The following is a 26098-nucleotide window of genomic DNA, read 5'->3' as shown; positions in this document are numbered from 1 at the left end:
TCTGCTCTACTACACCCGTATTGAAATAAGAAATGGATCATCCATAGTTTTGAAAAGCTTTTCGATTTAAGGGCATTCGATAGTTGAAGTATAGGAATATTAATATTACACTAATTAAAATTCCATATAAGGGAGAAAAAGCATGTGCTTAGCTGATAAAAACGACATTTCCTGTATTTAAATTTATCAGGAAAACTAAAACATCAGTCCCTCAGCCTTAACCACCAGTCCGATTTTGCCAATTTATAATTCGGATCATCGATAAAGATTCATTTTCAAGATGTTGCAAATTAAAATTTTGGCAGAGTTCCCAGCCTTAACAAATGACCCGATTTCCCCAATTTTCAGAACCTGCTCACCAATAAGAATGGTCTATATTTAAAGCCTAAGTTTAACTTTAAAAAATGCGTTCTTTTGTTGTAATAAGAGGTAATGGGTTGATATAAGTTACTAATTATATCTTGGTCGACTTACGTAACCAATTACATCTTGATTGACGTAAGAAAATTAATATTATTGACATGATTAGTGAACCGTTGATTATCGATCAGTAAGGAACCTTGTTTGTTTGTTTGTTTCTTATGGCACTTGCCACTGACAAGCCCGCTGTTACGAAGACAGCGATTTAAGCCTGAGGGGAACGTCTCTTATTTTTTATAGCAGCGCCAACTAGGGCCAAGAGTACGACTTTGCCACTCACGCATCATTCATTCGCTTGCACAACCCCTTTTTACAGGAGGGCACATTCACACATCTCACAGATAGAACAACAGAAGAACAACCACGCCCAAACCGGGACTCGAACCCGGGACGCCCAGATCACGGGGAAGACGCGCTACCCCTATGCCAGGACGCCGGCAGTAAGGAACCTACTTCCTATAATGATCGGAAATGATTAACAGTGGAAAATTATCATGGATAAAGTTCGAAAATTATCCGTTACATTGGTAGCCTGTCAGAGCATTTTGGACTCGATTCTAAATGTTTGAAATGCTACTTTAAAGATGATCATTCGGCAAACTAAGACGTGATGAAAGTAGCATTGAATAAGGTTACAGTTAATTCAGATGAATATCTTAATTCAATACCTCATAAACTATGATGAAATTAATGATGAAAATAAAACGTTCCGTCTTAGAGACGCCTTTTCCCAATTCTAGCTTGGTTGTCATGGAAACGGCGCATGCGCATTTTTTCTAGAACTTAGATACGATTTTTTATTATTAACTATTCAGATTCGTTATGTCTAATTGGAGATGTAACGGTGAAAGATGTATCTTTGTGTTCGTGTTGGTTTTCGTGTTCGTCAATGATACCGTTGATTTTTGATAGTTAGAAAATAGATTTTAGTTGTTAGATCGTAGGTAATTAAAACCACTGAACCACATAACAAAATGGCGCGATTGTATTTAGAATTATTAGGTGAAAGCTCTGGCGCCATAGATATCAACATGAAATAAAAAAGGGAAAATTAGGATTAATCTAATAAATATGTTATTTTTAAAGAAAGGAAAATTGGGACAAATCTGATAAATATGTTATTTTTAAAGATGGCCTTATGACATTAAATTTCCGTTTAATGACTTAATTGGAAAATTTGGTGATCATTATGAGATAGCTTATAATAGAATGTACAATTTAAATTTTAAAAAATTTAAGGAAAATCTTTTAATTTACCGAATGTATAAAGAAGTTTGTTTAAAAATTAGCGATTATCTTAAAGAGGAAATAGATGAAGAATTTTGAATAATTTAGGACAATTATTATATTATTTGTTTCATTCAATTGCCATACAGATACATCACGAGAAAGTTGCGCGTGATCATTGCTACTGTTCGTTCTCGAATAAGGAAACCCTCCGCGTCTTTGCGCATGTGTCAGGAGGAGTTTATTTCATCAAAAAAGGAGATGAGAGGGAAAATGAAAGGAGGAGAAGTTTACATTTAGCAACAGAGTAAATTAAGATTACCCGCGGTATTAGAAGGCGCAATAACATTTTTCTGCGTACCTCCCCTTAGTGAAGTACAATCATAGAAAAGTGCTAGTCTAGGGATCCTGAAATGAGCAGTATTAGTGAACATTCTATAAAAGATCCTTTAAAAAATCATTAATTTGTTTTGTTTGTTTGTTTTTTTTGCAGTGCCGAATCTCAATCTAGTTCAGTTTAAATATATTAACGTCTCGTTTTAAAGCAACACTCATGCTATCTTGAGACCGAGCTCGTAATTTTGAGCCGCGGTCAGGTGATGAAAACACCTGAAATTTCCACACCACACCAGTGGGGGGCTGTTCGGCCCCGATGGATTTAGCGTGCCCCAGATCCGGTTACATGACGGTGGTATCGGGGTCTCGAACCTGAAACCCTCCGGCCACCAGGCCATCGCAGCCCTAAATCTCAATCCAGAGCTATTAGAAAGAGTTATGAATATTATATTGCATATAGTAGCAGATATGGAGCAGGCATGTTATTTTCTCGTATACAAAGTTTACAAGGGAAAAATATAGTAATTAAAAAAAATCGCCTTGAAATTTTAAAGAATCTTTACATTTCAAACCTCAATGAATCCGAAAAACACATTTTTGGAATTATGTCTATCTGTCTGTGAACACAATAACTCAAAAACGATTTAGTCTAGACAAATGAGACTTGATAAATGATCTGAACATCAAATTTATAGATTTCTGTCACATTTTGAGAGGAATCCATTTATAAAAATTTTCTATGGTTCACTGTCTGATTCCATGATAATTAAATAACATAAACAATGAAGAAAATAAAATTTTGTATTAAATCTGTTTAGAAATGATAGCTAAAGCACTTGAGAAAGCTGTTCCCATTGGAATGGCCTTAACTTGTTTATAAAAATTAATTCCATTAAAAACGTAATTTTCAATAATATTAAAATTACATAACTCTAGCCAGTTATTTTTAGGAATATTTTTGTTATTTTTGCTTATTAGGGGATGTATTCTTCTAATTTATTGTTGTGTATTTTCCTTTCTGTTAAAATGGTATATATCTCTTGGGCCTAATTTCAGGGGATTTTCGGGTCACGAGGAATCATTATTAGACTATCTAGTCTGTATTCTTTCACAGAAAAAATCCTTTTTTTTGAATCCCAGCCTGAGGGTGACCCTTGAAAAAGTCTTCGGGCGGGATTCTTTTTTATTTGGTTTAATTTGATTTTTCTATTAACTTGATTTTTATTACTTTTGTCTTTATTCATCTGTGTTTTAGAAGTAGCTGCATTTGCGCTCTCTAAATACTACGGTGTTTTTACTGTTCCTTTTTTGGTTTTAGTTTGAATTAGGAATAATTTTTAGTTGAGATTCCGAAACAATTTCGTTTCGTTTTCAAAATATTTCTTACTTTAGATTGGTTACTTATATATATATATATATATATATATATATATATATATATATATATATATATATATATATATATATATATATATATATATATATATATATATATATATATATATATATATATATATATACCCACTCTTTTAATCTAAGTCATTATCGGATACGAAATCCAACTTCCGTTTTGTCTTTTAACAAATACAGGTTTCTTTTGTGTTTAAGCTATATAGTTTATATAAATTTACGAAAACCCTAATCATAAATAAGTGGGGGGAAATCAGTGAGCTTAGATCTGCAATTTTTTTTTTATTTATTTTATGTTTACACTGATGCATTATAGTCTTCTTTCATGGTTCAAGCAAAAATTTATTGCCAATATTTTCTTTCGGCATTTTTTTAAAAAATCTGTATTTGACATGTCATTTTTTTTTTCTGTTAGTGGTTCAGTATTTGTTTCAATCCTATTTTTTGTGATTAGTTTCGATTTGGATCTTCGTGAGCATTAAGGATAGATAAGCACTTATTGCAAGGAAACAAAGCTTCTAATGTGATTATATTTTTACATTTAAAATGAACTGTAATTATTTTTTTCTATTTCTTAAGTACTTTGCCAATGTGTACGATATTTTCCCCTACAATTTTCGTTAGTTAAATGATGATTGTCATATCTGAAATATTGATAACGATATTTTAAAAAAATCGTCTAGACGGGCTTATCTTCTAGTGCCAAGAGGAATTTCCTGAAGAGCATGAATTAATAAAGAAATACATGTACTGACAGTTATATCGGTAGTTGCAGATAGTTACATTGTAGTCATGGAGATAGAACGATATGAAAATTTTTATGCTAAAACACAAGGTTCAATAACAGGAAGTGGAGGACTAATTCAGGATCATTACAATAGGAAAGGGAGAAAGGAAAATTTTGAATATTATCTCTTCAGTAAATAGTAGTTACAAAGTTCTACAGTGATCGATTTCCGCGTCTTCCAAAACGACCAACTCACTCCTCAGTGGCTCGGCAAACTGAACGAAAAGAATCCTATCTTTCAGGCCGAGCTGCTGACCATTAAGGAAGTATGCAAATGGAATAGTAAATTCGATCACATTGCTAAAATATGGAGCGATAGTGAGCCCAGTTTAAAAGAGATTTACTCCTTTTCCACCTCAAGCCCAATTGTGCAGGAAATTCAAGCCATTGCACTCTGCCAGCCTTTTTATTCAGTTAGTATGGGTTAAAGCATACCTGGGCCATAACGGCACGAGGCTTCAAATTCCTTAGCCAGGCCCTTCCGGTCCTTCCTTAACAGGCCATTTCTACTGGTCCGCCCGTTCAATATCCAGCTCCGAGTAGCCGCCTTAAAAGTATACTAAATAAATTGAGTCTACAGCGATGGTAAGAAGAATGGGACAATGGCTCAACTGTCAGAAACATTTATTATTTCCAAAGTCTCCTTTAACCTATCATCTTGGAAAAGGCTAGATATTATCTTTACAACTGGACATGGCCCTTTTCCTTCGTACTTCAAGCGATTTAATATTAAGTATCGGACAACTGTGGCTGCCGTGAAGAAGGCGATGATGATGATGTCGTGTCCGCGTTACCACGGAATAGGGGTGCAGTAGCTTCTGAGGGTAAAGACCCCTGAGCACCTGAGGGCAGAAGTCTGACTTCTAGCTCATATGATGATGAAACTCACACATTCGCTTGCACAACCCCTTTTTATAGGGGGGGGGGCACATTCACACACCTCACAGATAGATGAAGAACAACCATGCCCGAACCGGGATTCGAACCCTGGACGCCCAGATCACTGGGAAGATTCGCTACCCCTATGTAAGGACGCCGGCGAAATAGGCAATCCACTTCATTATACCATTAGCTGCCCTCTCACCACATCTCTCCATCTTAACAAATCCACCCACGACCTCGAACGAATCTGGTGGATCAACGCTATGGGAAACAAGATGTCTAAAGTCAAAATTAGAAATCTTGCGCGGTTCTTGGAGAATCTGTCAGCCTTGAACAGAAAGAACGAAACCAAGAATAAATTTTCATCTCGTACCTCAATCAAGCCCTCCTCCAAGAAATATTAACTTCAACAGAATTCTTCAACTCGTACTCCCCACCGAACACTTCCTTTTATCATCATTATATTGCATATAGTTATTTTTTTGCGTACCGTATGTAAACTGTACATTTATTTTTCTTCTTACTAAATCTTCCCACGTATATCCTTTCAACTGACAGGGAATCATAGAGATTCTAAGTTCGTGGATATTCTGTGTCGAAAGAAAGAAAGTGATAGATTTCCAAGTAAATAGACGAGGCAGCTGGGCTGAAGGGAGTCACAGGATGATAAAAAATTTTTTAGTCTAGTTGCCAAATAAGTGAATTTATTTTTAAATCAGCAATCGTGGTCTCTCCAAAACTTTCTCGCATACATTTTAATGCATATTTTGTACCAGATAATGCCTTGCATAACATTAGCATACAATAGATACAGCATATTATTTTTTTGCATGAAGTTAGCATTTTTACTGAAGCGTGTTATTCTTGGCGAGTTATTTGGCGATTCATTCCTGGGATGTGATTAATAGTGTCTGAACCTCGAATTTGTATTTTGAAATGGATGCCAAATTTCATATATTTAAGTCAGTGCGTCTTTGAGTTATCGCGTTTTCGTGTTTCTGACAGTATAAACCGACAGGCGGATTGGCGGACTTATTGATGGATTTGGCTCAAAATTTGGCGGATGTTTACATTATAGATGTTAAATCTATGTATCAAATTTTATGCATCTCACTCGTTTCATAATCATCGTTTTAACTTGTATTCATATAGCCGGACAGACTGACTTCCTCTGAACAGATTTTACTCAAAATTTGACAGAAATCTGCACATTTTGTGTAAAGACCATATACGAAATTTCAACTATATGGCTCAAGGCGTTTTTAAGTTATCTTTGTCACAGACAGACAGACGAATATTTTTCAAAAATGTGTGTTTCGACCTTTCAACCTTTTTTACTATTACCATACTTATTCTATTCTAAGTATATGAGAAGATAAAAAATGCGAAATTTTTAGAATTAAAAATATTCGCATTATAACGTATTTGCTTTGAATTATTAAAATCGCCATCATATATAAAGTATAATTAATTACTGATTTATATTGAAATATTAATTCATCTATTTACCTGATAGTTTTATTTTCACTTATGGATCGTAATGTAGCATTAAACTAAACATTTTTAACCTTAAACTTTTTTATACATCAGTTCCCTATAATATGCTAAAATGATTTAATGGCTACATATGTAAAAAAGAAAAAAAAATTCACACAACCGTTTTATTTTTGGAAGATGTAACATATCCGATAACATAACTTTACTTTTTTTTGTTTGCGGCTCAAGAAGAGAAAATTCGATGTATATCTTATGTTTCAACCGCGATTTCTCTGAGGTTCAGTAAGTGAAAACCTTAATTCTTTCAAAAAAACTCCTCCTCCTATTTCTGAACGTTTTTTGGATGGGTTCGGAACTGGATGTATGAAAATCATATATAAAATAATAAATGCCTTAATACTAAAAAATTATCGAATTACTATCTATACATACTATAGAATGAAGTCTCCTGTATGTCTGAAAGAGAAAAATTTGAGAAATATTTATTTGAAATTGGAGATATTTGTACCATTTTGAAGGGCATTTATTGAGGAAAGTTTTAGCATATTAAAATCATACCAAAATAAAAAAAAGGAATTTTATAATTGCGATTTTAATTATTTTCTTACTACGATTCGCGCATGCGTAAAACAGCAGTATCTGTGCCTTGCACTTATCCGCGCATGTGCGAAAACCTCAAACTGCGCATTCGCAAATAGCAAAAGCTGTGGTATGCCGATGCGATACATTTCTATATAGTATGTGCTAAATTTGGAACACTAGATCAAATGGTCTTGCCTGTAACGTGCTAACATATGCAGACACATGCGCGCAGAAATAAATACATATTCATAATAAGTTTTAGGTAACTTAGGCCGTATCTGACTCCAGTACCCAATTTCTATTAAAGGTATTGTTCTTAAATACCATGGCATAAATATTTAACTCCTTTAATGGCAAAACAACAATCGTTAAAAATGTAACTTAAGAAATGAAGATAAATGGAGATGGTCAATTAGAAAAAAAATAACTTTCGAATCAAGATCACATAAATTGATTCTATTCTTGAAGCTGTAGAAGTTAGTTCCAGAAAGAACTGCAATTGCGAACCATGAGAGGAAGAATCATAGGAAACAATAAGAAACTGAATCTGAACCTCGAAATGGAACGAAAACTGGAATTGAAACCGCAAAAATACTGAAGACATCAGCGGTTATATTGCTGGATCAGGTACGACGTCACTTGATTTTACTTCTTTCTAAAGAATACATTCTCTCACGGTCGCAGAAAGTACAAATAAAAAAAGCATCTGTTGCATTGTAGAATGACTTCACTTTTTCCAAAAAAAGAAAGAAAGAAAGTAAAAAGAAAATAATTCTTGACTACCAGAATACATTTACATTTTTACAGAATACATTTACATTTTGTTAAATAATCGTTTGAGTTTCGATAGAAATAAATACAATGCATTAAAGATGAAAAATGATTCGCTTAAACGACAGAAAGAATTAAATATTTTTTACAATACGAAATACAAGAATTTTGTAAGAATTGAATCAGTTCGTATGATTTAATAAATGTATTCTATGTATTTAACATCTATTGCAGATAATATTTTTCTATTTCTATTGTATTTCTATTGACATCTATTTCGCATTGTAAAATGATTTCACTTTTTCAAACAAAAAGAAAAAAAAGAAAAGAAAAGAAGAATGAAAGAAAAAAGAAAATAATTCTTAACTGCCAGAATACATTTACATTTTTTAAAATAATCGTTTGGGTTTTGATAGAAATAAATACAATGCAATAAAAATGAAAAATGATTCGCTTAAACGACCGAAAGAATTAAATATTTTTTACAATACGAAATACAAGAATTTTGGAAGAATTGAATCAGTTCGTATGATTTAATAAATGTATTCTATGTATTTAACATCTGTTGCAGATAATGTACTTAACATCTATTGCTATGTATTTAACATCTATTGCAGATAGCAGATAACGTTAGAACTAAAGAACGAGGAATTTATTTTAACAAATCTTTGAAAAAAGAAATAAAAAAAATTAAAAGAGAGGTTTATTATTACAGTAATAGATAAATCGGCAGATAATTTCGGTATAATCTGTAAATATTAATGAATATAACTCTAATTCGACTTACAAATTAAATAGTACCGGGAAAAAGGAATTGGATAAAAGGATGCTAGCTTTCACCAAAAAAAACTAAAATTAAGACTTGCTCTTTAAACTATCCTTACTTGTTCCCAACAGTAAAATTTCATAAAAAAAACCCAGTAAAATTTAGATTTGTAACTTGTAGCACCGGCAGTGGCAATTACTATACAGGAAAACATTTCTTTGAATACTTGAAAATTATCCTAGATAAAATTAAAGATGAGGATAACTTTATAACCAATAGTCACAAAGATATTTTGGATTTTCTAAAAGATAACAATATTACTACTTATGATTTTGAAAACTTGTACACTAATCTACCTCATGAAAAATTAATAGATATCTGTACTATTATATATGACGAATATTTAAATAGAGATATTATTACAAAAAGTAATTGGCTAGAGTTATGTAAATTTAATATTAAAGAAAACTATGTTTTTAACGGAATTAATTTTTATAAACAAGTAAAGGGAATTCCAATGGGAACAGCTTTTTCAAGTGCTTCACCAATATTTTTCTACATTATTATGAGAAAGAAACAATTAAACACAATTTTTAAAGGTCTGGAGATATATTGATGACTTAATTTTGTTAAACTTGGATAATCCTAATGTTGTTATTAATGTTACCCAAAAGATTTAGTTTTAACTCAAACAAACGAAAATCAACTTAAAGCTAACTATTTAGATTTAAATATAGAAATTTCTAATGGAAAAACTTTAATAGGTATTTATGATAAAAGGAATGAATTTAACTTTAAAATAATTAAACTTAGTAATTACCATTCTAATTTAAACTCTAAAATTTTCAAAAATTTGATATTCTCACAACTTAACAGGATTAAAAAAATTTGTGATAGTAACATTTCTTATATTTTAGCAACAAACAATCTCATTCAATACTTAACTACTAATAAATTTCCAAAAAGCTTTTGAAATATAGAGGTTTTAATAAGAGAAAGTTTGCCTAATTTCTGAATTCCTCTTGTTTATTCACTTTGAATTTTAACTCAACAGATGACGCTTCAATTATTATGACGACGCATTATGACGATACGTGGTAGCTGTATATAGCTTTAAACGCGGAAAAGTTAAATTTAGTTTAATTTAACGAAGTGCAATTGCACTAACAAGCTTTTTTGCCTCACACTGTCTTTTGGAATTGTACTTTCAATTGGTGAGTGTTTTACTTTATTATATAAATGAATTTTGTTCTATTTTCATGGTCTTTTGTTGTTTGATTTGTTGTGTTCTTACTTGGATTTTAAAACATTTTGAAATGATTTTACTTGTTATTGTTTAATTATCTTTAATTTTGTTAAACTAATTTTATCTCCAAAACCGCAATTTCCTGGTATTTTCAGGTCAGGAGGGGTCAGTTTGTTGGACGAAAGTCAGACCCCTTACAGAAAAAAAAAATCCCTTGTTTGAATCCTTTCTTGAGGATAACTCTTGAGAAAGTCTTCAGGCCAGATTCATTATATCTTTCTTTTTGATTCTTTGGCTGTAAACTTAATATTTATTTCTAATAATTCTTCTAATTTGGTTAGCATCTATTGTATGTTATTTGACTTCGAACTTTGTGTTGACTGTCATGTCATTTCCTTTTCATTTCTGAGAAATGCTCTTCTAAATAAAAAAAAGTTACCCATGCCAACTCAAATTTTAAATGTACTAACCGTAACGTTAAAAATATTTCTTTTGTTGATTGAAATAATTATCAATATTTTTATATATATTTTCCTCTACAATTTTTTTCTTATTCATATACTAAAGTTTTAATATAGCGATACTAGAGAATACTTTGCATGGCATTGGCCTGCAATAGTTACAAAACTTTAACTTTTGTCGTGAATTTAGCATTCTTACTGAATCTATCGAGTGATCCTTGGCGAATTTTTTTGGCGATTAATCCCTGGCATGCAGTTAATAACATCCGAAAACCTAATTTCTATTTTAGACGCGTTTTTCCCAACCTATTGAAATAAAAATTGTACACAAAACTGCACTTGTCACAAAATCCCATACCAAATTTAATATACTTAACTCTTTGCGTTTTTGAGTTATCGCGTTTATAGGTTTCTGAAAGTACAGACCGACAGACAGTTAACCTCTCATTGGATTTGGCCCCAAATTTGATTGATGTCTACATTACAGGTATTAAATGTATATGCCGAAATTTATTCATAGAGTCCTCGTCATTTTGTAATTATCATGTTATATTCGAACAGCGACGGACTTCTCTGATAGGATATTGCTCAAAATTTGATAGAAATGGTGTAAAGACCGTGTACCAAATTTCATCCGTCTAGCTAAAAGCGTTGTTGAGTTACCTTTGTCACAGACGGACATTTTCCAAAAATGTGCTTTTCGAATTTGTCGAGGTCTAAAATCTGGAGATTCGATAAAATCACGAGTTCCAATTTTTTGACGATTATTATATTTTTTCTATACAACGCATGCGAGAAAGTAAAAAAAAAAAAAAAAAAAAAAACTTCATGTGTTTCAAAAATTTGGCTAGATTATTTTTTTTTCTTTTGTCCTTTTTGAACTCCCTCTTGAAGAATTCTTCCGTCCAACTTTTATTTTCACAGAATATTGTCGACTTAATGACTAGCAAGGGTAAATAAGTCGGAAGGGAAAAGAGCAAAAGTACAACGTATTTATTATCTGTACTTTTTTTTAATCTTTTCTTGCTTTTTTTTATAATTTTATAATAATTATTTCATTTTTTTCGAAGTTGACGGTGAATCCGATTAAATGCTATTAACTATGAAAGTAAATCAAAATGAAAAAATCGCAGTCAAAACAATAGAATAATTACAATTCATGTTTCTTTATCTCTCTGTACATGCTTTTTTATAATATGATATTAACTAACTAATTCGTTAATTCCGAATTTGGCTATAGATCTAGAGGTGTGATTTTGACAATGGTTCATTTTTTAAATATTATTCTTTCCTCTTCTTTCTTTTCACTTTTTCTATTTTTTCGTCTTTCAAACATATTTATTCTCATCTTACAATTTTCAGTTTCTCTCTCTCTCTCTCTCTCTCTCTCTCTCTCTCTCTCTGTGTGTGTGTGTGTGTGTGTGTGTGTGTGTGTGTGTGTGTGTGTGATTATTTTTGCCATGTGAACCTGTGCAATTTTGTGCCTTAAAAGTTCTTGCTTCCAATAAATTTTTGTCAAATTCTGTTACACAGAAAAATAACAGAATCTCATGTACTAGATACAGATCAATATTCCTTAAAAAAATTATTTTAAACAATTAAATTTTGTCACTAACAGACTAGTGAGATCTAAGAAAAACCATCAGCCTCGGGTGTTCTGATTTGTGTTTTAGTTCATGCTCACGACAGTGCTTAAATAACCTTAAAGTTACAGTTGCAGGACACGGAGCGTTGTTATACGTTATATAAAATAATGCATTGCTTATACTTCTTTATCGCTTTCTGCTTTTTATATACTTTTTAATTAATTCATTATTTCCAAATTTGATTAGGAGTTAAAATGAATAATTTTACTAATAAAGTGCCAGAAAAACAATAGAATAATGTATTATTTATATTTCTTTATGTCTTCTTACTCTTTTAATAATTGATAGATCCTTTTTATCTTATAAGTTATTTGCTCCCAGTTTGTTAGCTCTAGGTTTAGTGGTTTGTCCCGTTAAAACCCGACATAAACATCCACTTACACATAAAAACTGTCTTTTATATGCATAGATAATATGATTATGTATATAAAATCATTGACATTATTAGTGTTGGGATTCCTGGCGTAACCCTAATTACATGTAACCCTTTAGTGCCTTCGCACTGGTGACGTCAGGAAAAAATTTCCCATGATCCCACAGAGTAAGAGATGGGTGTTGAGGTTTGAATTTGGGTTGATGAAATGTGTATGATGGAACCAAAGATGATTGTGTGTTTTATAAAGAATTAGTGAACGTAAAATGAAATATGTAAATATTTGTATATAATTATCTGTGCCTGTGTCCCCGTCCTGCAAATAAAAGTGATGATAAAATTGAGAATACTTGGATTAATGATTTCGATGTTTATGTGATCTAATTCACCTTGGAATACCTCGATTCTGTCTCATTTAGAAGATCCCGGAAAGACAATGTAAGAGTGAATTTTTTCTTACATTTCGTTAAATTTGAATTTGGGGCCTTGAAATCCCAAAAATTGGAGTAACTTAATTAGTAATTTTTCCTTTAACTTTATGCAAAATATATATCTTAATATAAATTGACTATGCTATTTGAGATGTGAATAAAAAACTATTCCACTGGTATTTTGGTCATCGAAGTAGGTTTTTTATTAATAAAAAAAGGGAATACTTACAATAGCCGTAATATTTAAAGTATTTGCTAGAAAAGCCGAATGCGTCGAAAACACGTGAATCACAATAAAATTCTGTGCATGTTTTGAACGTAGTTATGCAGTTGGAATCTAATCACAAAATATTTGCTTAAAAGAAAAGAAAAAAATATTTTTACAGATCATTGCAGAAACAAAATTCTAGTCCTGCATTTTTCCAAAATATGTTTTTATGTCAGACCACTGTCGAAAAATAAACAGATTGCAACTAGCTCCACAAGGATTGCAATCGTAAACACTGAATACACAAAATGATGGCTAATTCCGATTCGATAAGTGAAATAAGATTATAAATGATAAGCGTGCAAAAAAAGTTCGAACATAAACTTTACATTAAAATGCCGAACGAGCAATGCTCTATAATGTGCTAAATGTGAGAAAGACCCGATAATCATCAAAATAGCTCAAAGATTTTGCTAATGTGAAATCTTTATAGGCTTATGTAAGAGTTTATTTCGATTTACACTTTTGGTATCAAACCTTTTACCATTTTTATGCCTCAATCATTTATATTTCATAAAAGTATTCACCGTCTCGGTTTTGGTACTTAAATGATTTCTACTATGCTGTCTCAATTATCTATATTTTATAAAAGCATTTATCCTCTCCTTGAAATATTTGCACTTTTAGACCTCAATTATCTATATTATATAATAACATTTAGCCCAAGAGGCGCTCCCCCTTAGGCTTAAATCGGCTGTCTTCGAACAGCGGGCTTGTCCGTGGCAAGTGCCATAAGTAACAACAACAACATATAGCCTTAATTATCTATATTTATCCTCTTGGTTTTGATACTAAATGTTTACCACTTTTAAACCTCAATTATCTATATTTCATAAAAGTCAATTTATATTAATTCATAAAATAATTTATAAATTATTTATATTAATTCATCAATATTATTCATAAAAGTATATTTCATAAAAGTCAATTATCTATATTTCATAAAAGCATTCACCGTCTCGCTTTTGGTACTTAAATGTTTACCATTTTGTGGTCTCTCAATTATCTATATTTTATAAAAGCATTTATCCTCTTGGTTTTTGGTACTTGAATTTTACCACTTTTAACCCTCAATTATCGATATTTTATAAAAGCTTTTATTCTCTCATTTAAATATTTCCACTTTTAGACCTCAATTATCTAAATTATATAAGAACATTTAGCCTTTTTCTTTTGGAAGTTAAATGTTTACCACTCTTAAACCTCAATTATCTAGATTTCATAAAAGTCAATTATCTATATTTCATTAAAGTCAATTATCTATATTTCATAAAAGCATTTATCCTCTCGGTTTTAGTACTTAAACGTTTACCAGTTTTGGACCTCAATTATCTATATTTTAATAAAGCAATTATTCTCTCGGTTTTGTTACTTAAATGTTTGCCATTTTTAGACCTTAATTACCTAGATTTTTTAAAAACACTTACCTTAAATAGGAACAGCTAAAGTCTATCCAAATTTGTCAGTTTTTTTAACAATGATTCCTTACTAAGTTCCTTAACTAAGCAAGGAATGTTTCTTGGGAAGAATTGTAAGGAATCAAACATTGTTAAAAAAAATTGGTTAAGGAACGTTATCATTAAGATTAAATCATTGGTTACTTTCCTTAACCAATGATTTTACAGATTAAGGATTGAAAAAAATTTAACAATGGGTTTTTTTTATCAATTGTTTTAAGAAATTTAACTATCTTATCAATTGTTTTCAAGTTTTAATCGCCACTTTTGTTTTTAACTTATTGAACAAAGGCTTTTGGTAGTCAAGTGTTTTCAAAAAGCCTATTTATTCAAATATTAGTAAAAAAAATACTTTTTTTTCCTTAAATCAACTTATAGATTCACTTTTAGACTCAAATTTTATGTTGCATTTCGAAATCTGGGAAAAAATGGGATAATTTTGTTTATCTAGAAATTTGTCTTTTCTCAAATTTTTGTGTATTTTTTTCAAATGGAAGGTTTTCCGTGTTTATGTTATTCAAGTCTCCTTTGGCGACTAGCTGGTTTGCCATGAAAAATGCTGTTTAAAATTTTCTATTAAATATGTATGTATTTTGGTCTCTAAATAGCTTCTCAAGCAAAATATATTTAAGATTCAAATTTCGTTAATAACATAACTTATATTATTATAAAAATCTAACGATATTTTTTTCATTATACTATATATATATATATATATATATATATATATATATATATATATATATATATATATATATATATATATATATATATATATAATTTGCTTACAGATGCCAGATTAAATTTGAATTTTTCAAGATTTAAATTTGAATTTTTCAAATGGAAGAAATAAAATTTCAATAAATACGAAAACATTTTTTAAAAATATAAATACAGAAAATCAAATCTTTCACTACCACAGAATATTTTATAAATATAATTTATGCAATATTTCTAAAAGTTATTCAATGAAAATTTCTCTGGTTTATCATAAAAGAAAAATGCGATACTCGAACAAGTTTTTTTCATGTCAAATTATGGAGTGCTTTTTGGCGTTCTTTATTTGCAGTTCATAATGAAAGATTGCTTAGATTATCTGGAAAGGCATATTTTTCTATTTTATAATTGATGAAAAAAGTACTTTTTTACAAAATCAAGCCAGGTGTAAAAGGCTCATAAATAGAAGTACAACTGTGGGAAAGATCATGTGCAGGTTGAAGGTTCGAACTCGCAACATTAGGGTTCATAGCCGAGTAACAAAGCCACTAGACAAAAGTGTACACTCTTCTCCGGAAGTTGTTAACTGGCTTATAATGTTACCACCACAATCATAACAGCAGAGATGAATCTGACAGTGCAGTTTCTTTAAATAAAATACATCTGACGAACATGATGAAAGTTGAAGGTTAACATAGTCTAGAAAATTTATGGCATGGTTCTTCAAAACAAAAGTTTGAAATGTTTGTTGCAATAAAATTGTTAAGAAAAAAGCGTGCAAAGAATTTTCTTGGAAAACTCAGTCAATTATGAAAAAGGGAAGTTTGAGATATCAACGTACGAATGAAAAAGGAAAAAGTCTTTTACTTCTTAAACGTGTATAATGAAATTTCATTGAATGTAAACTATATTTTACAATTAATTAAGCCTTCGTACAATGAAAATCGTGGCCGTGGTGACTTGGTGATAAGGTTCAGTTTCGGAATCGGATGGTTTCAGGTTCGAGACCTGTTTTCACCGAAGAACCGTCGTGTAAGCGGGTCTGGGGTACGTTAAATCCGTCAGGGCTAAATGTCCTTTCACTTGTGGGGTGTGGAAGCTTGGAGGAGGGATTGCCAGCTCATGTGTCGTCCTCGTCGTCTGTTCTCGGTTCAAAATTACGAAGTCCGTTTCAAAATAGTTCTGGTGTTGCTTTAAAACGGGACATTAATGTAAATAAACCAAACTACAACGATAATCGTGGAAAATTTATTTTCTTCTGAAACTCGGTTTATTTTTTGAGGTTTAGTAAACATTTAAATTCATGTGTTTCAAATATTTTTGCGCGCGTTTCTTCATAATAAAGGGTTAATGTTAATGTATAAAGAATTTTCATAGTTGAAAAAATGTTTTTTTCCGCTTATTTTTGCTAGGTTTCCACTGATATTTTAACACAAATTTTACTGCGTTAAAATCAGTGAAAAGAGGTCAAGTTGTCTCTTTCCCTGATAAATTTTGTCGACTTCATTTTTTAACTTATAAATGTATATTTGAATTGTCATGTTATCATAGAATGTTAGACTAACGATCGAAACTAAGGGTTTATGATGGTTTAGAAATAGTTTTACTCAAGTCGTTGAGAAAAAAAGAAGAAAAATATGGCTAAGTGGTCATAGTTTTCGGTACACTTTCGCTTTTTGTATTTAAATATTTACCACTTTTATGTAATACTGTTATAAAACTACTTATCCTTTTGCTTTTGACACTTAAACGTTTACCACTTTCAGGCTTAAATTATCTAAATTTTAAGAAAACATCTTTTTTTTCGCCTTTAGTGCTTCAACATTTACTATTTTTAAACTTTTAGTATCTCTATTGTATAAAAATACCAATTTCTTCGTTCTTCGTACGTTAATGTTTATCGATTTTCGATTTTCCCTTTCTACATTTTATAAGAGCACTTATCCTTTCACTTTTGGTGTTTAAATATCTATCATTTTTCGATGTTAATTATCTATATTTTACAAACGCATTACTCTTCCGCTTTTGGTACTTGAATATTTACTACTTTTAGAACTCAGTTATCTATATATTATATTTAAAAAAAAATACTTACCTTTTCAATAGGCACTTGAACTATTACAGCTTTTAGTCCTCAAATATTTGTATACTATAAAACTATTTATTTTATAAGGAAAATGCTCAATTTAAGATCAGGTATCTAATTTGCATACGCTGATAGGAAGTGTTAAAGGGCGCAGAAAATTGAGAAATGACAATTATTGTCTTAATCTTCGCCGAGTGGAACAAAAGCTGCTGATTAGGAAATCGACCTATGAAACCATCGATAACCCGAATAACTGGATGTGACAAAATAGATAAATCTCTATTTTATTGATAAATGAATTTAGAATCATGCATAGATAGCCTAAATAATATCATTATGTCATGATATGTAAAATTCTATTTTGTTGATAAATGAATTGAGAATCACATTTCTATTAGTATGAAAAAAAGAATTATGAATTACGAAATTCATAGGTATAACAGACGAAATAGTGAGAGAATTTATAAAAATTTATTTTAAATTTCGACTTTTTTTTCTTGGTTTGTTACTATTGCATTTGAATTTCAAGTTATAGCTATTTTAATCTTAATATTCTACTGGATGGCTATAAAATAACCGACTTGTTCTTGACTTTTTGTGATTGACAGTTGATATGTGCTTAATTTGGATCCTATTTTACGTCAACATGCTTTACTGGTAAAATTGTTTTACGCTAGACAATGTAATCACATTTCATATACTGATTATGGAGGGCGTGGAAAAAGAAATTCTGCGAAAAAAGAAATAAAAAAATTAGTTTAAAAAGTTGCCGATAGGAGAAATATCGACGCTGCTGTCACGTACGAACGAGGAAATTTTCATATCGAGATGGTTTATTTAAAATTCTGAGTGCTTGCGTGGCAACAGCAACATGCATTCATTGTAAAAGTGGAAGAGCAAACGACCTGTTAGCTGTTCGTTCTTCACTGTTGATGTGTCCTTGACTGTTGTTCGTGATTGATTGTTGATGTGTGCTTAATATGGGCCTTATCTTATCTCGGCATGTTTTACTGGTAAAATTGTTCTGCACCAGACAGTGTAATGCCGTGGCTGCTCTTAAGCTCACCTGCTTTCTTGAAACAGAAGATAAGACGGGCTGTTATGAACATCGAAACTGACAATTTACATGCTTCAGTAGAGAACGTCATGCAACGTATGAAATATGTTGTAATCAGAGAAGGTCAGCATGTTGAAAATGTTGCACGTCATCCAGGTGACCCAAATGATGATGAATAAGAGATTATTTTCTGTGAATTTCATGAATTCATTCTTAACTGTACGAAACAGCGCTAGTATTCCCCCTATCAAAAACTTTTGGTACTGTTATTTTTTCCTGAATAATTCCTCTTTCCCTGTCTTCCACAGTCTGTATATGATATGTGGCTTCATTTCGTTCAATCCTTTTATCTGAAGATACCACCAAACAGGGAAAGTTATTTTATGACCACCTTGTAATTCTTCCAGGATTTTTCAGTTTCATGCCATTTAGGAATCGCAAAGTATTAATATAGTCAAAGTCAGGTGCCTAGACGTGACCCTTGATAAACTCATCAAGCTTCACTTATTTTTATTCCTTATTTGCCTTAATTATTGCTTATTTATATTAGTTTTTTGTCTTCCATTTATGATAATTCTCTTTTAGCGGTAAGTGAATGCGCTAGGATAGAACCATGGGAGACCTTGTGATTAGCATTCCAGTTACTTAACAATTATACCAAAACGTTCATTCGGGTAGAAGGGTTGTTAACTGGCTTATATGCTATTCACCACAGACTCTCCCTCCAGTGAGTCGGAGGTGAGACGAACGATATGATGTTGAATGGTGATGTATGTTGGCTGTTGTCTAATGGGCCTCTACTCAGTTTGAGTAGCGCCAAGCGTTATGGCGAGCGTTTGTGGTTGCTGATGCGCCAAGTGTGTCTGACGACTTTGGGTTGCTGCGTCAAGTGAGTCTGACGACTTTGGTTGCGAGTAGATGGCGCCACAATAGTTGAACGAAGGTTGGAGGTTCATTGTCCGAGTTCACCAATTTAGCGGTAAGTGAATGCGCTAGGATAGAACCTGGGACCTTGTGGTTCGCAGTCCAGTAACTAAACCATTATACCAAAACGATCGTTCGGGTAGAAGAGTTGTTAACTGGCTTATATGCTATTCACCACACTCTTTTAAATAGTTTCATTGTAATGTTAAACACAACGGCATTTTGTGCGCTCTAAATGTAAAGTATTTTTAATAGGTTCAGAGATTTAAAGATATTACTTTTTTTCATTAACTTTGCCTCGAATTGTTTGTTGCCTTTTTCTGAAAGCATTATATATCTCATTCTGTATACGATGCCAAAGAAATTAGCAACCGGAGAGGGGAGTTAATGTGCGGCAGCTGAATTTTCGTCGTCTTTGGAAATACCGCTCACCAAGGGAACCTTAGAGTGTTGAAACAGGTGGTAGAAATTTTTTCTTGGTGGCATTATGCAACTCTATGGCATGTCTCGACTTCATTAAGCATCACAACAATTGCTGCAGAGGTCTCACTGGAAAATGTTTTCTCTCTCGTCTATAGCCTCGACCTAGCACCCTGTGATTACATTTCTCCCCTGTGAAAAGTTCCTGGCTGTGTAGTATTTTCCCAGCGACAACAATATTCAGATGCTGTCATTTGTTGCCTCCTTTCTTTCAGACGCAAATTTTTTCGACGCTGGTTTTCAGAATTTATTCTCACGTTATGTTCTTATGTGAAAGATTACTGAAAGAGTTATTGTTATTAAAGTTAATCTATACCCGTTTATTCTAAGGAAGTCAGAGATACATTTAAAAAAAATTATTAATTAATTTAGAATTTTGAAATTTTTTTCATGAGTTACTGTTTAACTAATAAACAAAATTACAACATATTTTTTTAAAAAAATTAATTTTAAATTTAATTTTTTAAAGAAAATGGGGGTGATTTTACATCGCTAAAACTCAAAATATTCTTGGTCAAATTTCAAAATTTATTTAAAAAATCAAACACAAATATATGAGCTCTAATTTTATATTAACAATTTAAAAAATAAAAAATATTTGAATGAATTTTTTTTTTAATTCTAAGATACTTTTTTTTAAAGAAGTCATATTTTTTTAAATAAATATTTTTTCAAATTTACTGAATCAGAATTAATGTAAAATGTATAAAAAAAGATATATTCCAAATTTCACTTCTTAATCTTTATCGGTTCTTGATTTATAACAATCCGAATGCAAGAAATCTTGGAAAAAATGCATCATGGAGAAAAACGCATTTAAAGTTTGACCACCTTTCCAACAAACTATCTGAAGCTATTAATACTGCTACGTTCAGTGGTTGCGAGGTGGTCGGCTGTACACAAGAAGAAGACTATCTAAAGTTAGTGTTTGAAAAATAGGCATCATTTTAGCGACAGCATTTTCTCGCAGAGAAATTTTAATGGCTGTCTTATGAACAGTGGGTTTTTGTTTCAGCGAAATGGCTCAATTAAAGAAGCACCAAGATTCAGGCTCAGTAGGGCATGTTATATGTTTTGGTTTGGAGTTAATGTAGCTGTAGTGTTGGAGAATCGCATAAATATCCCTCTTTATCTCCTCTGCATTTTTTTTATTTCTAACTATGGAGTTGCGTTAAAATCTGGTAATTTCTTATAGCTGTATCACGTACTTCCGGGCTTCCACCACCGAGCATCCGTGCTTCCACCACCGAGCATCCGTGCTTCTTTCCACCGTGCGTTGTCCTCCCTCTGGTGAGATGTGGAAGTTTGAAGAAGGGCTGCCAGCGCAGGTGTCATCCTCATCATCTGACCGTGGTTCAAAAGTACGTAGTTTATTCCAAAATAGCCCTAGTGTGGCTTTAAAATGGAATGTTAATATAACTAAATTAAACTAAACTAAATTCACTGAGTGTTACGCCAGTTCTTTTTTCATCGTCTACTAGTGTACATAGAGCATGGCAACAGCTGTCTGTGCTATATTTTCAAAACAGCACATCACAAAAATATTTATATGTCTCATTCTAATTAAGATAGAAACATAATTCAAACGTCACTTTAAGCAGAAAGAAAAAAATATTTTTAAACAAAATTATGGCGATTTTTGTATTCCGGATCTCTTTAACTCCCTAGAAGAGCCAAATATTAAATTTAAGCAAGAAACAACAAGTTATAGTTGTTTTGAAATTTATTTATTAAGCAAAAGAACTTATGAAAACGCTACCAAAATCCAATATTAAAATATATTGCATTTTTCAAATGATAAAACAATTTTTAACACTGCTATAATGAAATATCAGTGTTAATTACATCACATTAATAATTTACATACAATTAATTTACACCACATACAAACTGGCTATCAAATGTGGAACTCTATTTTAAAAACTCTGTAAGCCTAAAATAACTAGACTTACTCTAGAAATGATTCCAACCTTAGGATTTTAATTGATGCGAAAATAAATTTTTAAAAAGTTACAATATTCTCCATCAGTTGTACTATTGATGATGTCTGTACATGCAAATGCCCTAATCATTTAGTCGCAGAATTTACAGAAATCAAAATTATATCAAACTTGCCCTTTCTTGCCAGCTAAATAAATCACTTGGGATATTGATTATGTTTAATTTTATTTGAATCACTTAGAGTTAATTCCATGTCCATGGTTACGTCAAATTTTATAATTAAAGTGGTTATTTTAATTGTCTTGCATAGTTTTGTTCATTTGGAACATGAACATTCCTAATGGAGACCAGTCCCATGACGTCATAGTGGTATTGAAAACGCAGTAATCCAATTCATCTTTCATCTAACTTTCGCGGTATTTCAAATTCAGTTTTTATTCCCCTTGTAAACTGCACAAATATTAAACAGAATTTTTCTTCCTTAGCTTTCAAATGTGGAAAGTCAATCATCTAACTCTCCGACCCGCCACGAAGGCACACGGATTTAACCATAAAACTGAATGACCGGACCGCTGCAACAGCAACATTGGCGGGAACTGTGGTTGAATCCTAAGGGCCGTCACCGGCCACGGTACAACTCTACCCGAAGGAAATACGTCCCGTCATCGATGGGAGGAGTCAGATCCCCCACCTATTAGTGTACCCTCCAGGGTGGCGAGATCCAACCACCATGCCGGAAGCATCTCATCCTCATTTCGAGGTGCCCCCCGGGGGTCTTTTCAAATGTGGAAAAAAAACCAGCGATCAAATATCAAATAAAATGGTGAACAGGTTTTGAATTTCAAATTAACAACATAATCTATTGTTTGAAATTAGGCAAAAAAATATTTTCTAAAAAAATACCAAAATTCAGGAAAATTGTGCACTCTTAATTGACATTTTAAAAAAGAAAATTATTTTTCTTTTAAACAGCGTACAATTCCTTTTTGAGTAAAAATTAAAAATTCATTTTTCACAATATTTTTGGAAATTAACGAGGGGAAACAAAAAGAAATCGACTTAATTTTTAATTAATTAAAATTTCAAACAAATTTTTCCCAGGTCCACAGTTCTGCTCTCTAACGTATAAATATGCAAATTTGATGTTTGTAAATCAATCGGTCTACTCTGTAGAGCGCCAACATACACACATATTCAAGCACATACACTTACAGACATTCATCTCTAATTTTAATAAAGATTAGTTCAATAAAAAATTTTATGGACCACATTCTTCTAGTAAAAGTGAACAAAATTATTTTTGGAAATGAGATTTATTCAAAAAATTAATTTATTTATCTTATTAGAAAATAATTAATTTGATTAACGAATTAATTTTGATTAATCAATAATTAACTAGAATAATCACGATCTTTTTTCATACGTTGAAATAAAAAAAAAATGAAACATCTAGGTTTTTGTTATGTTTCTATGGCACACAACATTTGCAAAATAATAACAATAATTCATTAAAAATTAATTTGATTGCTAAAATCACAACATGCCATCGAACAGTTTATAGCCTGGTTGGTAGAGCGTCGGATTCGCGTCCCTTTGGTTGCGAGTTTGAACCCCGCCGGCCGAAGATTCCCCGTGTGCTTGGTGGCTGACGCGCGTTAAATCTGTGGTGGTCACAAAGTCCTCCATGTCGAGCGTAATACCACTGGGGGGTACTGAATCAGGGGTGATCGTTCTCTGATTCAAGTCTAAATTACGATCTGTGTTTGAGTGAATGAAGTCCGCCCCGTAAAAAGGGTTGTGACGTGTGTGTAGCTAAAGTCGTTCTCTTGGCCCTAGATGGCGCTACTATAGAAACAAGAGGCGCTCCCCCCCCCTCCCCAGGCTTAAATCCGCTGTCTTCGAACAGCGGGCTTGCCAATGGCAAGTGCCATAAGAAACAACATTAATTAATTTCATTAACTAAATTTGATTCTGTGATTAATTAAAAATTAATTTGATTGCTAAAAATCACATCATGCAATCAAACAGTTTATTAACAGTTTTGTGGCTTAAAAATAATTGTGAGATAAAAGTTCTAAGCAAAGTTCATGATGAACATTTAAAAACTGATGCATCTGAAGGTAAGTATAACTGTCACAATGTTAACAATTAACACAATTTCCATCCGCCAAATGCTCTTTCCAACTCGACAGCACATGCAATGGTCAAAGGATCATTGTTTTGGCAACCAACAGCTTGTATACCACACGGTAATCCTTGTTTGGTGAGACCCAATGTACAATGTGTGGCTGGCATCCCAAGAATATTGAACAATGATAGATAACAGGCACTGAGGAGCAGAGGATAGGTTTCTAAATGGTACGGTGCAGTAAAAGGAAGAGTCGGCATCAAAAGAACACTATCTTCGTCTAGAAGTGCTTTGAATTCGCCCATCCAATTTTCGATCATATTTTGATAGTAGGAACTTTGGCTTTCTTTGTAAATTAGAGAATTTTCCCCAGAGTTGAAGTTAAGGAAAGTTCTGCAACGTATCTTGGATTTCCCGAAAAGAGACTTCATAAATTCCATTCTTTCATTTAGTCCAAATTCTTTGCGTCCAATCGTCGACTTTTTTATATCTCTAAATAAAGGTTGTAACACACTAAGTGTGCATTTGTTGATGTCGAATAGGTAGGGCATCTTGACTTCTTTTGGCTTTATGTTGTATTGTTTCTCAAAATAAGAAACAGCCTGAAAAAAATACATATTTATGAAGTCCCATAATGATGAGTAAAAATGTTATACTAATAATGAATTTATTTTAAACAGCAAAGAAAATCGTTTAGTTATGCAATGTCTATTCCAAATTTTTTCACGACTTTTTAATTTTTTTCTCCATCCAAATGAAACTAGTAATATAGTAATATTTGAGATAAATAGGTTAGGGTAGTTATCTAGGCACTATTTACAAACTATTTAAAGAATGAGATATTATTAAATTTATAGCAATACAAAGATTTAAATGGGCAGGACATTTGATAAAATTTGTGTTGGGATAAAGCTTGCAGACTATTTTTCTCGCGTAGGAATATCTGTGTGATTACGCATCTGGCGCTTCGTTCCGGCACCATTCCTCCCGCGAACTGCTTAACTTGATGCTGTGTGCGTAGTTGTCAATACCTGTGTTCTTTTCTTTTCGTTTTTTATGTCTAATAAATGCGCTGTCTTCAAGACCCATGCTGAGATTTATTGAAAAGTAACAGCAGATAACAATAGAACCCTAAAAATATCTTTTGGGTTAAACGATCCGGTACTCGAAAAAAATTGAGATCAAAATTTAGATGGATTGTCTACCTCCTGAAACAAAGACTTGAAAAATTGTTAAAGAGATAAATTAAAAAATCTTGGCCAAGAACAGGGAAGTATGGAATGGAATTCTGAAAAAGGGCAGGGTTCATCCAGAACTGTTGCGCCAATGAAGAAAAATAAGAAAATATCTCGGTATCTTTTGCCGCAGGTACCTCGACAAAATAGTTCAAACCTTAAAAGTCCCAAAAAGAAAATTCTCGATTTTATTAATATATCAATATATTAATATAAAAAAACTTGCATATCAAGAATATGGGAAATGTTATGTAAAAAGTTCTTTACGTTTCGTGTTCCATGATTTTTCACTAAATTTTTAATTTATCAGTCTTTTGGACATTCAGAATGTAATTTTAGACGTGTTTTCTTTTGCTTTGGGGGTTGATTATTTTAACTCGTCGCATTACCGTGCAGCTGTCACCTTTCCAAAATGAAAGCACTATATTAAAATGCTATATTCGATTTTGCTTTCTCGTTTTTCAGGTACAAATTTATTTACAATTGTCACAAGGTTTTGTGATGTTACTTGCGTAAACAATGGTAACTTTGAAAGAAACAGTGACCATACTTGTCACCCCAATGCCCACTGCTTGTTTGCTACCCCAATGCTGGCGTCCTGGCATAGAGGTAGCGCGTCTTCCCCGTGATCTGGGTTCGAGTCTCGGTTTGGGCATGGTTGTTCTTTCGTTGTTCTATCTGTGAGATGTGTGAATGTGACCTCCTGTAAAAAGGGGTTGTGCAAGCGAATGAGTGATGCGTGAGTAGCAAAGTCGTACTCTTGGCCCTAGTTGGCGCTACTATAAAAGCAAGAGACGCTCCCCATCGGCTTAAATCGCTGTCTTCGTAACAGCGGGCTTGTACATGGCAAGTGTCATAAGAAACAATAAACAACAACTGTTTGTTTCATAGCAAAAGACAGTTCGGACAGAAAGAATTTATTTTCTTCAGAAATTTCATGAGATTTAGAGTAAGTGTTCAGAACTAAATG

At 32.2% G+C, this 26098-nt stretch overlaps 2 protein-coding genes and 1 long non-coding RNA gene across 5 annotated transcripts in view; 1 reads left to right on the top strand and 2 right to left on the bottom strand.

The window, feature by feature from the left end:
- Positions 1 to 17520, bottom strand: part of LOC129975733 (fatty-acid amide hydrolase 2-A-like) — a 56209-nt gene extending 38689 nt beyond the window's left edge. The window contains exon 1 of one of the 2 annotated variants that reach the window (XM_056088918.1): positions 17373 to 17520. The gene's annotated coding sequence lies outside the window, so the exon portion shown is untranslated. Of the gene's footprint in view, positions 1 to 14530; positions 14648 to 17372 lie in introns of those variants that run through there. The other variant, XM_056088920.1, reaches the window with a different exon arrangement.
- LOC129975734 (uncharacterized) lies at positions 9773 to 22390 on the top strand. The gene is made up of 3 exons (XR_008785045.1): positions 9773 to 9892; positions 21020 to 21185; positions 22251 to 22390. It is a non-coding gene; the product is annotated as an uncharacterized LOC129975734 (long non-coding RNA).
- Positions 21536 to 26098, bottom strand: part of LOC129975732 (fatty-acid amide hydrolase 2-B-like) — a 46912-nt gene continuing 42349 nt past the window's right edge. For both annotated transcript variants that reach the window (XM_056088916.1, XM_056088917.1), the window contains one exon: positions 21536 to 24495. In XM_056088916.1, the coding sequence (XP_055944891.1) occupies positions 23914 to 24495 (582 nt within the window). In that variant the 3' untranslated portion in view covers positions 21536 to 23913. The remainder of the gene's footprint in view (positions 24496 to 26098) is intronic.

The sequence above is a fragment of the Argiope bruennichi genome, chromosome 7 (genome assembly GCF_947563725.1).
Source record: "Argiope bruennichi chromosome 7, qqArgBrue1.1, whole genome shotgun sequence".
NCBI lineage: Eukaryota > Metazoa > Arthropoda > Arachnida > Araneae > Araneidae > Argiope > Argiope bruennichi.
Note: the sequence above shows the minus strand (reverse complement) of the source record. Positions and strands in the feature narration are given on the sequence as shown.